Source organism: Plectropomus leopardus, chromosome 4, assembly GCF_026936395.1.
Source record: "Plectropomus leopardus strain MGB_pleo_1.0 chromosome 4, ASM2693639v1, whole genome shotgun sequence".
Lineage (NCBI taxonomy): Eukaryota > Metazoa > Chordata > Actinopteri > Perciformes > Serranidae > Plectropomus > Plectropomus leopardus.
The window spans coordinates 32,381,119-32,396,049 of record NC_142179.1 but is presented as its reverse complement, the minus strand read 5'-3'; the positions used below and the strand labels follow the sequence as shown (position 1 = coordinate 32,396,049).

The window sequence follows — 14,931 nt, the reverse complement described above, 5'->3', positions numbered from 1 at the left end:
CAACTAAAGTCAAGAGGGGGGGTGAGATCAAAACTATTAGGTGAGACTATTTTTTTCAGCCATTGAGCTCCTTTGTAGAAATGGTTTGTAATGGTTTGTTCTGCTGTTTGCTGCTGCACAGTAAACACTGTTCTTTAAACAACAGGTTGTGATGTTAATGTCATAATTGGCTAAACAGCTTCTTGAATCCATCCTGTACGTCCTCTGGTTTCCCTTTTTGAATGACAAATATGGCCCCACGCCACCTGCTGCTATGAAGAGTTATTTCCTCTCACGCAGGTGCAGAATGTACATGTCAGTTGGACGCACGCTGTATTCTTTGCAGTGTGTTCAAATGCAGCTTTTTGTCTGAGATACAGGCGACGTGAGAAAACGCTAAAGATGTCTTTTGTCGCCACTAGTTCTTTGATGTCCAGTTTGATGTGTCAGGGTCTTTACTCACAAGTTGCAGGTTAGGGTAAATGCATTTTAGACTACCAGATAAGGCCCCTAGTCCAGCAATTTAAAATAATTTGGACATCTGATGAAAAACAATCATTATGAATGACACAAAAACAAACTCACCTTTATTGCCTTGGGGTTGAGGGGAACCAGTTATACAGATGTCAGTCTTGACCATTGTTTTCTCTGGCGTCTCCCCAGCCTGCTGCATGAGTTTATTCTTCTTCTTCTCCGAGTTGGCTTTCTTTGCCTCCAGCCTGCGTTGTCGGCACGACTTGGCAGGTTCGGGCAACTTGCGTACCTCACGGCGGAAAGCCTGGAGCACCTGGATGGCTCCCGTTTGCATCTTGAGACGCTGGGCCTCCTCGCTACCAAACTCATCAGTCTGGGAGACCTTGTAAAGAGGCAATACATGGAGCTGCTCATCCTCCGGTATCTCATTCACCTTACGGTTGTCCTCCTTTGTTAAAGTACAAACCTAACAAAGAGAGAGAGGAAGATAAAATGTCAACTGTGCCAAGCTGCAAACCAAGAACACTTTTTTAATTCAACTTATTGACACAGAACAACAATATATTCTTTATTCACATCAAAACACACATATAAAAGTATGGTTAGTGATCCTACCACTGTGCAACCATTATAAAGGTTGTGCTGGTCCTTGTGAGCGTGGGCACAGAAATCCATGCAAGCGGTGACTCCAGAGAACGGCCGGCCTTCCTTTAAGCCCAGCCTGCAGTCTGGAGCTTTGGACTCTGTCTGGCACTGAGGATGAAGAGTACAGAGATAACTTTATTTCCTTACATTCATTTAAGATAGACAGTAGATTCTTCCCTGTTTCTCAGTATTTGTGCAAAGAAGTGTCGAGTGTTATTATGGGACAGCTAAAGTTTTGATTGTCTGGTGTACAACACTACTTGTTGTGTGTGAAGAAGATGACGTGTAGTTGGTGATGTCATGAAGTTGTTACTGTGTAAAGAATGGGGTGGGTAGTTGCCTGTACAACAAACCTGATTACTGTAGGCCTGTGGAGCCAGCCGCTTGTACAAAGGAGCCACCTCAGTTGCCAAATGCTGGAAGTTATCCCTGAGTTTTTCCTCCTGACGAGCACAAACAAACATCACAGGTCAAACTGGAACACAAAGTCACAGATCTGTAAAATGGTAGCTTCACAGATAACAAAAGTGATTAAACTCAGCATGATTAAAAAAACCCACAACCTATACACACATAATACTATAAAACAATTGGCTTTGATGTGATGAATACCTCTTCAGGGCGATCTCCTTGTAGCCTGAACTTGCGCGGCGTTTTGCTGCGGGCGTACTTACAGCCATTGAAGTACATACTCCAGGAGCAGCCAAAGGAGAAGGAAGCACCACAAGTTTCACTGTCCTTGCCTTGACACGCACAGGTACGACTGCAGGGGGAGACAGTGAGCACAGCTTCAGATAAATCAATGGTATACAGTGCAGGCTTTACACCATATCTACAGTATATTCCAACTGGGCTGAGAGGGATATAAGAGAGATAAAATGCCAATGTGGAAATTTGGGCAATATTTCATTTGGAGAAATTATATGGTCGTAGCATCTTAGAAGTGCAATAATACAAATATTATTTTATTTTAAATTAACAGACTGTATAAATAGCACAGACTGAAAAAATTCAACCTACTCATGTGCCATCAGTCAATATCCCAGTGACTGCATAACTAAGCTAACACAAAGACTCCACTGCTAGTGGCCCAGTGGATTGAGCAGGCGCCCCATATACAGAGGCTGTGTCCTCACCACACGGCCGCAGGTTCAATTCTGGCCTTAGCCCTTTGCTCAGCGCCCCCCTCTCCCCCTTTCATGCTCAAACTGTCCTATCCATTAAAGGCAAAAAAGCCCCAAAAAATCTTTAAAAAAACAAAGGCTGCTAGGAGGGACAAAGCAACAGCATAGCATGTTACATTATCACTGAGTTTCTGTTGAAGTCTTGCTCAAGCGCTCGTTGATATAGTTATGCCGTCATGGGCTTCTGTTTGTTAGCTTCTTATAACAAAGCACTTCGACTCAGTGTCTTGCAAAGTATGTCTTTGGTCAAAAAATTAAATCAGTCAATCTTTGATTAACATCTGTGCACCATTTTAATATCAATTTGATAGCGTACTGTCAGCTAACTAACCTTAATAACGCAGTATCACTGCCAGAGACCACAAACATACGAGCAGTTGACACTTCACTATGACTTGAATTGCTTCACCCCTGTCACCAACAAGTGTCAGGCGTCCGTTTGTAGCTTCATATTTCCAAAAGGAGTTGCTCGTGGTGTGAACACAGCACCTGCGCTCTAACTCCAGAAAGTGAATGGTGGTGGCTATGTTTAAGCTAGTTTAAACAAGGGTGTGTCAACATCCATGCATGGCTAACTCTGGAAGTGGGATGTATGTTTTTGTGCAGACAAACACTATTTTGCTTAAATTTAGATTTTTGCCTCTGGAGTAATTTTCCATGTCTCGGATGCCCAGATTGGGCCATGGACCTCCATTAAGCCAACATTTTTAGCATACTTTTACTGCTGTCATAGGTCTTCCTGAAACTTCTGATAAAGATGACTTGAGATCATATTGTTTAGAAAGTGCTTTAAAAATAACTCAAACAGGTGCCATGGAGGTTCAGAAATATAATGATGAAATACACACAACTTGTCACCTCTTTGCACATTCACCAACTTGTATGTTAGAGAGCCAGTGTCAAAGACCACCCATCAGCTACTCACTCATCATTGAGGCCACAGCGTCGGCTGGTAGGGTTGCCAAATTTGGTGAGGGTGCTACTGAGCTCACTGTACAGCTTGTCAGCCAGGGCCCTCGGGACACCTTCCCATGCCATAATGAGGATGATGATGACAGCATTGGCACAGTGGTGGCCTGCACGCTGACGCACCAGACACAGCAGCTTCTCTTGCTCACTGGCACGACGGATCACCTGACAAGAAAAAGAGCTTATTATCATTATTTTATCTTTTACTCATTAGGATAGGGAAACACCCTGGATCTTTACAAGTAACGCCTTAATTAATGCTTAGTAAATCCCTATACTCTGAGTTCAATACATAATTATTTACTTACAACTAAAACAAAATGCTTTCTATTGTCTAATTCTGTGGTTAGTGACTTTGTCGGTGATAAACATTTGTACAGATAAAGACGTTGCTTACTTCCTGAAGAAGGCTGGATGTGTCAAAGAATTTACAGTTTTCAATCAAGTTCTACTTTTAGAACCTGCCAATGCAATAAGGAATTTTAACTTTTTTTCCTTAAAGACAAGTGCCTTGGTTCCTCCTTGTTTTTCTAAATTTGTTCATGCCCTTCACCGAAGAGCATTGTCTTTTTTGTACCATTACTAATTTCAAGGAAGCTCTCCTGTTTTTTTTTCTTTTCAAAGACGTTGCTTTACTGAATTAGAAACACTGAGAAAGAGTTTAAGTCACACTGCATTCTGGAAGGATATTTAATACCTGTACTGACATGTGACCCGCTGCTAGGACTGGATACCAATCCTAAGTCTACGTATGATGCTATTGGTTAAATCAAATTAGCTAGAAGGTCTCATACTATAAAAATATACTAGTAGACAAGTAAGAAAATACCCATCATTTCACTTCTGTCAACCTTTATATATGATTGCTCACAACTGTTTTTTGATATGCGCAAGCCTGCTCTGTCTCACTGTTATTATCTCTACACTCCCCCCTTGCTGTCTCCAGTGCACACATGCACACACTAACACACATACACACAGACCCTCACTCAGTAGGACAGCTGTTTTGAATCCATAAAGTCGTTAGCAGGATGTGTCAGGGGTGACACTGGAAGGGTGGCCGAGTAGTTACAGAGTGAGACCTCTTGCTTATTTACTCACTGTGGGTGACAAACTTGGCTAGGTGTCTCCCCAGGACCCCTCATTAAACACACACACACACACACACACACAAATACACACACACACACACACACACACAGCATAAATCTGTTGTTGATTGGCTGTCATTGTTGTCAGGAGGAACAAAAGTCCAAACACATCTTTTTCTTTTTCTCACTTGACAATCACAAACACAATCAGGCTTTCACTGAGTCCTTGACAGACTGTCACAAATGTTATTTTTGAGAGTCACTAGCATTTCTTTAGCTGTAGTTAGTAACTTTTAGAAAAATAACTTTTCATCATATTTGTTGAAACTGTCACTATATCCAGTACAGTAGTACATGAGCGAGCTAGTCTGAAAAAAAATCATAGTTCCCCTCCTCTTTGTAGTGCTTCTAATGGCATTTGCTATAATCCACTGCGTGCATATGAAACCAACCAATGAGAGCCAAGGAGTCTCTACCACAGCTGTCAGTCATGTCAATCACTGCTCATTGCCTGTTTCTTGTTTAAAAGGTTTTCACAAACATATTTTAGTGTACTGTTTAGCTGTCATATGAGAATGTTTGTGACCTGGCTGCCACGTTAAAAAACAGTGAAAACAGTGGCCTGACCAACTTTCTCATTTTTTATGACTGGTTGTTTTCCTTCAGCTGCAGTAGATTCCAGCAAATGCCTTTAGAAGCACTACAAGGAGGAGGAACCTGATTTTTTGACAGATTATCCGTCTCACATATGACTGTCTGAATTTAGTGACAGTTTCAGCAAATATGACAAGTTGTTTTATGGGTTTTTTTTTTTAGATAAAAGTTACCAACTGAGAAACCTTGAGAACACTCCCAAGTCTCCCAAGGTCCTTACCCGAATGCAGTCATGTATGATGAAAATGAAAAGCTCTTTCAAAACTTCAAACAAGTAGCAGATGTGATGTATAATGATGCTACTTACCCACTTAGCGATAGGACATCCTCGTGAGCTCTTTCCCTCTCTGCCTGTGTACACCACCTTCTCAATCCGGATGGCATCTCCCTTCTCTCCATACCTAAACATGAGGAGAAACAGTCAGACAAAAACAGCCAGATCTACTCACATCAGATCATCCTGATGTCTGAGTTAAGAGCTCTGACACACTAAGCTGGACACTCAAATAGCCTCAACCTTAACACACGTTGTAGTCTTGATCGGTGTAAGGGCCCTAAAGGCTAAAAAGTGAAACCTCAAAGAATTGGCTGACTGACTGATCAGACGTTTTACATCATTTGTTGTGGCCTCAAGTGCTCTGTTAAAAAAAAAGTTACACTACACCTGACAGCCAAATCACCAGCAATATGGATTTGCCTGTGTCCACAATCCAGAAAAACATTAGAAAGATTTTCAAGACTGAACTAGGTTATTATGCTGTGAATCTGTTTTAACAGTTGACAGCTCAGATTAAAACATGCTCAGTTGGCCAAACAGTTGCTAATAAAAGTCAACAAGTACCACATAATGGGACACAACCCTGTTGTTCAGAAGTTTTTCGTCATCATTGACCTCATCAAGAGCATTTCTTATGTTTTATGCCACCTACTGCTTTTGCCTGTGGGGCTCTGAATCTTTTGTATTTTATATTCTGTGTGTACATCAACTCTGACAAAGACGGGAAAACCTCAGCAGCACTGACTGGTGAGGAGTGTTCACATGGCACTGCTGAGATTCACACAGACACGGCAGAGCAAACCAGAACCCACTAACCTCGACACAATGCCAGCCAGAGGGTCTTCTCTTGGACATATTTCTGTGCTGGTGTTTGTGTGCATGCACGAGATTAGTTTGTGGACACACTAAACATATTTTTTTTCTGTGTGTATGTATGTGTGAACACCTGCTTGAGCAAATATTGGAGAGCTGAGACATTACTTAATAGTAGTCCTCATGGTGCATGTGTGTATTTCTGCAGGTGTTTTGGTGGAGTGATGGGGTGTATAAGAGGATGGAGGGGTCAGAGGTTGCGCTGGGGTGGGGATAGGTCATCAGAACTTGTCAGAGGTCTGCGTGCGGTTCATCTCAGGTCTCCTGCCTGCTTGATACCTGCCATTGTGAAAACGTCAGCCCTGAGCAGATCTGGTGTGACAGTGAACACAAGAGGCTCCTGCTGAATGGGAATCACTCCGTGGTGGCTCAGAGAGTGGAAGAGGAGTGGGCTCTGTCACCACAGGGGTGGCCTTTTGGGGTCAGGCCTGGGTCAAAGGTCAGCTAGGGACATTGGGGCCTTAACATCTATGTCATCTCTCACACAACAGAAAGTGGTCTCTGGCCTAACACCCCCTCCACTTCACTCAACTTGTGTTCTCCAGGGACTAATGACTCATTGGTTCTATTGAAATCCAGCCTCTCTGAATAACAGCCAAATGTGTGCCTCAGTACAATAATCAGTACTGTTAACATGAACCATAACACAATGACGCATCCGGTAATAGAAGGTTACACTGAGTACAAGGTCTTTCTGCATTCTGTGATTACAAATACCAAGACAATATCTGAAAGTTTATAAAAAAATAATCATTCTTAAAAACAGCTCTCCTTTGATCAGTGTTATGTTTTAGTAAGATAACCAAATGATTTAATCATTTATTAGTGCTTAATATTAGTACTCAACACCTAGGTATCGACCAAAACATTTGCTTGCAGCCAATCACTGCAGCGTTACTAAATGTAATGACTGACAGTCAGAGGTGAAGTTGACCGTGAGGTGTATTTGATGGAGCTGCAGTTCAGCGTGCTGATGCGCCACCAAAACATTGTGTGTTTCAAAGTGTTGCACGTAACCTCATTCACATTATGTATGTAGAATAAAATATTCTATTATGGTTGCATCATTAATATAATCGAAATATTATCCAAATTGCAATATGGCCAAGAGCAATACCCAAATCGCAGGAGCTTTAATTTTTCAACACATTTTTCGATGTGTCCCAAGATAACATTATACAAGAAGCATTATGTTGCTGGGTAGGTGGCCCAGCCAACAAATCATATTCCAGATGTAAAACAACATGCATGTTTGGTACACACCCTCACAAAAATCAGCTTTTTTTTGGTCAACTGAGATGCAAAACTACCATTCCTACAACTCATGTTGCAATTGCAACATCTGTCATGGATGACATTAGATGGCAATAAAAAAAAAAATAATAGTGTGCAGCCCTATACTCTATTACTGTAGTATCAGTATCACTTTAATGGTACTAAAATCATTATGTTTTAAATGATACCTAGTGCCATGATTTCTAAAAGCTGTAGCTTTACTTTGGTTATTAAAATCACCAGCTGGGGAGTTTTCTGCTGTTCCTTCTTAAATTGATAAACACTAATGCTATGAAGATCAAGCTGCTCAACTCAGTCTGTCTTTTATTACCAAGTCTGCTGACGCGTTGCAGAAAAAGTAACAGCTCACTTAATTGTTTTGGGGAGGACATCCAGTTAGTACTATTTATGTGACATGGATGACATTCAAGTGCTGACTGCTAACGCTAAATGTCATGTTACATCATTAGGATAAATACAGCACACAGATTTAACCTTAAATCTGACTGCAAGATTATTTATTTGCAGTTATTTTAGGTTTCAAACTAAGTGAATTCAGCTTTGTATGTACACCATTTGCATATAAAAACATCAAAACCCCAGCCTTAATTAATTCTGAGGACTGTTACATAACATAAATAACTGAATCTACTCTGAACAGTGCACAATGAATGCACCATTTCTATCATACTGTGTACTATAATTTTTGTTTCTCTTCTTTCCTCCCTTCTGTCTGCCTCCCTCTCTTCATCTCTCTCTCTGTGATTTGATTTATATCCTCCCTCACTCCTCTCATTCTCAGCTATCATCTGCTGCTACCCCCGCTTCTTGCTCTGCCTCTGATATGCTGATGATGCTGATATTTCCTGTTTCTCCTACTGGATTCTGGGTCACAGATTCCCTAAGGGCAAAATGTGAGGAGGAGGGAAGGTGGAGAGAGAGGAGGAGGGAGAGAGGCTGAGAAAGCAAGAGCATGTAGGAGGAAGAGAAAAAGAGAAGAGAAGAGGAGAGAAGAGAAGAGAGGGAAAAGCTCACCTTGTCTCCATCAGGTCTCGTATGGAGGCTACAGTAGGACCAGATCCCAGGTGATTGTAGTAGGGACCTTCATCTTTCTCCAGAATTTGTTCTAGAAAAACAAACAGTATAGGTTGAGGAAGAAGCACATAAGTGGACCCAAAATAGCCTTCTGGCAAATCCCACACTTAAATGTACATAATTCTTCAAAATATACAACAAATAACCATTTGCAATGATAATATATGTATTCTATTAAGTTGTACTGCATATTACAACCACTGTGTAATAAAGTAGTATATCTGAATACAGCTACTGTTTAGTGTGGCTGATCTATTATTAGATAATACAGGTATTGACACTACATCTATACTACTTTATGACTCATTGTCAGCTTCCTTATCTTACACTATGACATAAAGTGTGGGCATTTTGAGTCAGATTATTAGAATGTGTTTTGTTGCTTGGCATAAACAAAATTGAGCAGCAGGTGCTATGGCACAGCCATTGTCATGCACTGTTTTTTACTGTTCTTTTGAATTTGAAAAAGGACACCATAGAGATTATTTGAAACTATGCTTCTGCACTGAGTATTTCACAGTTAGACAGATGTTGTATGCAGTACAAAGATGCAATTATCTTTTAATTGGTGACCAGAGAAAACAGAGAAAAAGGGCTGTAGCGTTTGCATAGAACAAAACTTACAACGATCAGAAAGCCACCTTGCAACAATAAATGCTCCCAATAGTGGATAACATATTGCGGCCTTGGCTGCTAACGTTATCTTACTACAGCTAAACAGTACACTATAATTTGTTTCCAAAAAATTTTAGGTGTCAAATAGACAATGCTGTGCCATCCTGGTTTATATTTGATCAGCACTGCTTAATTTCACTGTTTGATCTTAGTTTTTTTTCAGCCTCCATTGTGGACATACAAAACTGCAAAAGTACAAGCTGTATTTTGAACATATCCCTAGAGCTGAGAGATGAGCAGGGAGGTCTGTCCACGGGCAAGAAGAAGGGAAGTTTCCCACAGTTCATTCACATATGACCCACATTGTTATAATACAAAGCTGGTTGAAAACTGGCAAAGTGTCCCTTTTAATTTCAGTCTAATGTTCATTATATTCCTACACTGACATACCTTTTTCATCAATTATATTAGCAGCCTCACCAAATTCTTTTGTGGTAATATGATTTAGGCTTTCTAATTTTTTTGCACATTGTATTGATCGAGTTATGAATTTTTATGGCTAAAATCCTTATTTACTAGCTTGTGGAAAGAGTTCTGCTTGAAGCTAATGGGACTGAATGTCTCAAGTTGAAAATATTTAACAGTAAAACGTGCCTTGACCTCAGTAAATAAGTCAGTGGCTGTGCTCAGAACCAATCTCTGTTTTGTAAAAATATATAACACCAAAAAATATGAAAATAAAATAACAAATCAAAGGTGTGTGTTTTGATGTATTTTTTGAAAAACTCAAAGACATCCTCTTTGTAGCTGAAGTCAAATCCTCTATGAGCAGGGTGAGAGTGTGCAACTGATTGCAACATCCAGTTCACACAAACACATGAGCACACAGACAGTGGGCTGTGACTGCAGGGTGTGGTGTGTGTGTGTGTGTGTGTGTGTGTGTGTGTGTGTGTGTGTGTGTGTGTGTGTGTGTGTGTGAAGACACTTTGTAAAGCAGAAGCTTTTTGAGGTGGTGATGAATGACTTGGTTTGTGTGAGGGAGGAAGGGTGTGTCTGTGTTGTGTACATCTGTGTTTATGTTGTGTATGTGTGTGCGTGTGTGTGTGCAACTGACCATTGTCCTACATGTATCAGTGGCTGTAAACCACTTCTTATGACTTCACTGCTAATCTTTACACAATATGTAATAGTGTGCAGCTGAATGTCTCCTACATAAAATGTCTCTAATGGACTTTGCATCACCCAGCTTTTCAACAGCTCCCTTATATGGCAACTAATACCATGTTGGTCTTTCTTCTGTCTTCATCATAGTGTGGCACACACTCTGGATAACATTAGCTAAATGCTCTAAATGTAAGTGATCCACATTATCAGCTAATCACCTACAGTGTGGACATTTACTCTGTGTTGTGTGTGTCTCTGGTTCAGAGGCTATATGAGGTCACATTCCCCTGTTGGTGCAGGGAGGCACCAGGGCGTGGCTCAGGACAGGAAGTGTAGGAGTGACACTAAATTCTTGCATGGGAATTGGTTGTGTGTGTGTGTGTGTGTGTGTGTACACTGTGCACATCATTGCTGTATACTGTATATGTGCGTTGGAGGCAGTCTCATTCCAGTGCTGTGTTATGCTACAGGGAGTTGGCAGGGCAATGTGTAACCAAGCTTTATATGATGACATGTTTTCTGCTGGTCTTTGTAACAACACACAGCTAGCAAGTGTTTCACTGCAGCTGCTCTCACCCTGCTGTGCACCCGCTTCAATGTTTAGAGACAGCAAGGCCTATTTACTAAAACTTAACCCTTCATAGCCCTACAAAAACCCTGTTTCTGCAAGAATATGGTGATAATATCTTCAAAGGTTCTCTGAGAATAAAATCTTTCTTTATGCATTTATTGCACCAAGTTAATCAATACCCTGCTTACCCTGAGTAGCTACAACAGTAATATTCTGATTTACTGAGTCATTAATTAATAATTTTGGACAGACAGGCTAGGTCTTTTCAACTAATGAAGACCTTATAATAGAAGACACTATAATAATGTGGGTGTATCAAAGGGTTTATCTGCCTAAGCTAACTTTATTTATGTATTCTCTCACTTATTATAAATATGTGGTATATAATATGGTCTAAACATCTACTGTACGGCCACCTACTCTGTTATAAACAAATAACCTGAGCAGGGTAAGGCCCAAACTATGGGACTGAACCTCTTTCTGTCTAACAAAGGCTCTGTTCTGCTTGCCTGCCAGACCCAAACCCACACAAAAGGCTCCTTCTGCCACCACTGCTATTGTTCCTGCCCGCTGCCTTTAGTGCCTCACACTGTCGCAGTCTGGATGGTCGCAGCCACAAACCCTGGCAACACACACATTCTTAAACATACTCAACAAGCATCCAGACAGAGCAGCTGAAGCAAAATGGAACTGAAAAATCTGATAGTGGACCTGTGTAGTTCAATACGTAGAGGAAATCACTAACCGTGTTAGCATTGTGGGTTCAATCATGTTTAGCTGAACCACAGAACAAAATATGAACATTTTCAGATTTATTATATGTTTCCCAAATGAGTCCTACCAACAGAATATGTATGCTGTCTTGCTGCCATAAGGCTCTTCAGAGAAAAGCCTTTACTATAAGTAACGCTGATCAGAATTACAGATTGGTTTTAATGTATCTACACTCACTGATAAATGGATAATGTTTGGAGTGGTGTGATACTTGATATATTATTGATACTTGTTTAAAAAGTGCTAATACAGTCCCTGAATACACATAACCATAGACAGACATCAACACAGTGACTTACCCACACAGGTACAGGTGGGGAACTCTGCCTGAAGATCCTTTGAGGGAGTATCCAGCAAGGTCTTGGTGGGGGTGTCCAGGTAGCGCAGAGGAGACTCTAGGAAGCCTCTGAGAGATGGAGAAGAAGGCAGGTCCTTTGTGGGCGTGTCCTCCTCAGAATAGCATGTGGTGGAGAGTACTGCTATATCACCCGAGGATTCGAGCTTCATGCGTTTGGGAAGCGGAGAACACGGCATGTTGAATGTATCCTCTATCACACCAGGCTGCTGCTGCTTTTTGGGAACGGCCCCCTGATGCAGAGAAACATCCCTCATAAAACCCTCTGTAGATGCCTGGTTCAAGGTGGCTTCACTTTGGGTCCCTGGCTCATCCTTGCTGACTTCCATCTCCTGATCATCCAGATGAGGTGTGGAGCTGGCTTGAGTGGCGGGCATTGAGGGAGCCGGCTGAGGGGTGGAAGATGATGTGGGACTGAGGTCCTGAGGACTGGTCTGGGATGAGTTCCTCGGCTGAGGGGCTGTAGCGGTCTCCTCCATGGGCTGAATGGCAGGTGCGTCTGGGGCTGGTGCTGAGTCCCCAAATTCAGCCTCAAACTGGCGGATCAGTTCTTCGTACTTGGGGTCAATGTTGATGACGTTCTGTAATTGTAAGGTGCTGGATGGAGATGTGGAGGTCACAGGTGTGGTGGTGCTGGTGTCACTGGAGGCCAGGCTGCCCACTCCCTCTGACTTAGCATTAGCTACGGGGGAAACAGGTCGGGGCAGAGGGCCCATGAGGGCTGGAGTGTTTTCTGACAAAGCAGAAACAGTGGAAGAGGGAGTCATTGAGGAGTTGGGAATGGATACCTGAGATTGGGCTGGGGCAGGGAGGCCTGCAGCAGCAGCCTGAGTGGAGTTACTGTGGAGGGGCAGAGAGGGAAGAGAACCTGGTTGCAGGCTGGTCAGGGCCGGGGCTCTGTCCATCATGAGGACTGGTGGTTTTTGTATGGAGATCTGAGTCTGAGGCAGGAAGGTTGGCATGGAGGCTTTCTGCTTGGTCTTCTTGATGATTATCTGTTTGGGTTTGTGCAGGGGAGTGACTGCAACCATCCCACTAATAGCTTTTATGACGGGAGATCCTTGGCTGCCTTTTCTCTTCTTGGGTTCCTGTTTGATGGCCAGATGTGGCAAACCTTCTGCCTCCATCTGTGGCCACCATTTTTTCAAGTTTTGACAAACCAGAGGTGCACGAGGGCCTGGAGCTCCAAAGCCAGCGGAGTGGTTTGAGAAGAGGTTCCTCTTGTAGTGAAGGTGCTGCTGCAGAGCTGCCTGAGTGGAGTGGCTGATGGCCGCTTGGCCAGGAGACAGGGGAGCGCCAGGGTAGTGCTGACCCTGCTGCTGACCGTTGGCCATGCCATAATGTCCCATGGAGGCAGTGTGATGGTAGTGCTCGCCAGAGTCTGGTTCTTGCTTTATCCTGGCCAGTGCTGGGTTGTCCTGGGCCTGGATCACTCCATTCTGGTTCAAGCTGATCTGCTGTGTGGCTGGAGGCTTGAAATGAGCATTGCTGAACTTGCCGCTGGTGTCACCGAGCAGCTGTTTGAGCTCCGACATGGGGTCTGAGCTGCTGTGTGGTGCAGCAGCATAGTGAGACTGGGGCTCAGATTTTATACACATCCATGGGTTCCTCTGTTCAGAGCCTCTTCCTGGGCCCTGCTGCCACTGCTGGGGATTAGGGCTGAAGCCTGGGTGTTTTCCCTGACCTGGGAAAGGAGAGGTAGAGGATGGGAGAGGGGTCACGTGGGGTGGCTGGCCTTGAGATTGGGGCCTGTGGTGCTCACAGGACACTGGAGCCTGCTGGATGGTGTGTAGTCCTGGAGGGACGGATTGAGAGCGCGAGTAAGATGACAGGAGAGAGGGCGGGATCAAGCTAGTGCCGTTGGGGGGCTGAGATGGGAGGTTCTGGGTATGTTGGTGGTGATGGAGGTTACTGTTATAGGAACCTTGACCTGGAGAGCCAGCAGCTTGCGGACCAGTACCAGATAACTGGGTTAGGGCTTCTATGGCGATGGCTGTCTGAAGACTGACGTTCTTTTCCTTGGCTATGGAGAGCACCTGGGGAGAGCAGGGGATTGGGGGTTTGGGGCAGGGCACATGGTCTGGGTGAGGGCCTTGAGTTCCTTGTTGCTGCTGGGGGTATGAAGTGGACAGACGGTGGCCACCATTCATCTGGGGATAGGACTGAGGGTGATGTTGCACATGGGGTTGCTGTGGGTGAGGTTGTAAGTGTTGGGGGGCATCAGCCCTTTTGCATGCACCTTGATCCTCACTGGTTGCCAACTTTATCTTCTTCTCCAGCCACTCAAGGTAGTCTGGACAGTCGGGCCCATCACAGTTGCAGTTAGGGGGCTTGTGTCCATGTTTGGCTTGGCTCAGTGCTGTCTGTAGGGTATTCAGGTCTTCTGGAGGCTGGCAGCTTCCCTCAGGAGCTCCTGCAGAGTGTTTGGCCTGAGCTCCCTGAGCACCTGTCTCCTTGGTGAACTTCTCGTACAGCTGGGCTGTGTTAGGCTGCACGAGGCAGGAAGAGGAAGAAGAAGGAGGCAAGGAGCCAGCGATGGCAGAAAAAGCCACCAAATTGTGGGCATCCTCCATGTTTGCGTGGTGGACAGGTTCACCAGGGGTTGTACCGCTGCTGCTGTTCCAACATGGTTGTGGTTGTTGGGCATCACTGACCTTGCCATGTCCTGACACCCAGCACTGCCTCGGAGGCACGCTTCCCGCCCTCTGCTGCTCTGTTTCCATAGATGTCGCATCATCGTTAGGGTAGTGATTCACCCCATTGGCCAGTTCCAGGCTCAGCGCGCCTTCCTGGAGGCGGTCATGTGACCCAATTTCCATCTGGCCTCCACTTCTGGGGCCATCCACTGAAGTGACTTCGCGAACAGTCTGAAAGACAAACACAGAGTGAGATTAGTGGGGCTTAAAAAATCCAGCAAATCCAGAACAGATTACAAC

At 43.7% G+C, this 14,931-nt stretch overlaps 1 protein-coding gene across 5 annotated transcripts in view; it reads right to left on the bottom strand.

Annotated features, from left to right (window-relative positions):
- Nucleotides 1–14,931, bottom strand: part of tet3 (tet methylcytosine dioxygenase 3) — a 39,320-nt gene that overhangs the window by 8,252 nt on the left and 16,137 nt on the right. For all 5 annotated transcript variants that reach the window (XM_042488462.2, XM_042488459.2, XM_088077135.1 and 2 more), the window contains 8 exons: nucleotides 11,940–14,862; nucleotides 8,457–8,547; nucleotides 5,304–5,397; nucleotides 3,208–3,416; nucleotides 1,711–1,861; nucleotides 1,452–1,541; nucleotides 1,069–1,206; nucleotides 565–919 (listed from right to left, as the gene is read on the bottom strand). In XM_042488462.2, the coding sequence (XP_042344396.2) occupies nucleotides 565–919; nucleotides 1,069–1,206; nucleotides 1,452–1,541; nucleotides 1,711–1,861; nucleotides 3,208–3,416; nucleotides 5,304–5,397; nucleotides 8,457–8,547; nucleotides 11,940–14,814 (4,003 nt within the window). In that variant the 5' untranslated portion in view covers nucleotides 14,815–14,862. The remainder of the gene's footprint in view (nucleotides 1–564; nucleotides 920–1,068; nucleotides 1,207–1,451; nucleotides 1,542–1,710; nucleotides 1,862–3,207; nucleotides 3,417–5,303; nucleotides 5,398–8,456; nucleotides 8,548–11,939; nucleotides 14,863–14,931) is intronic.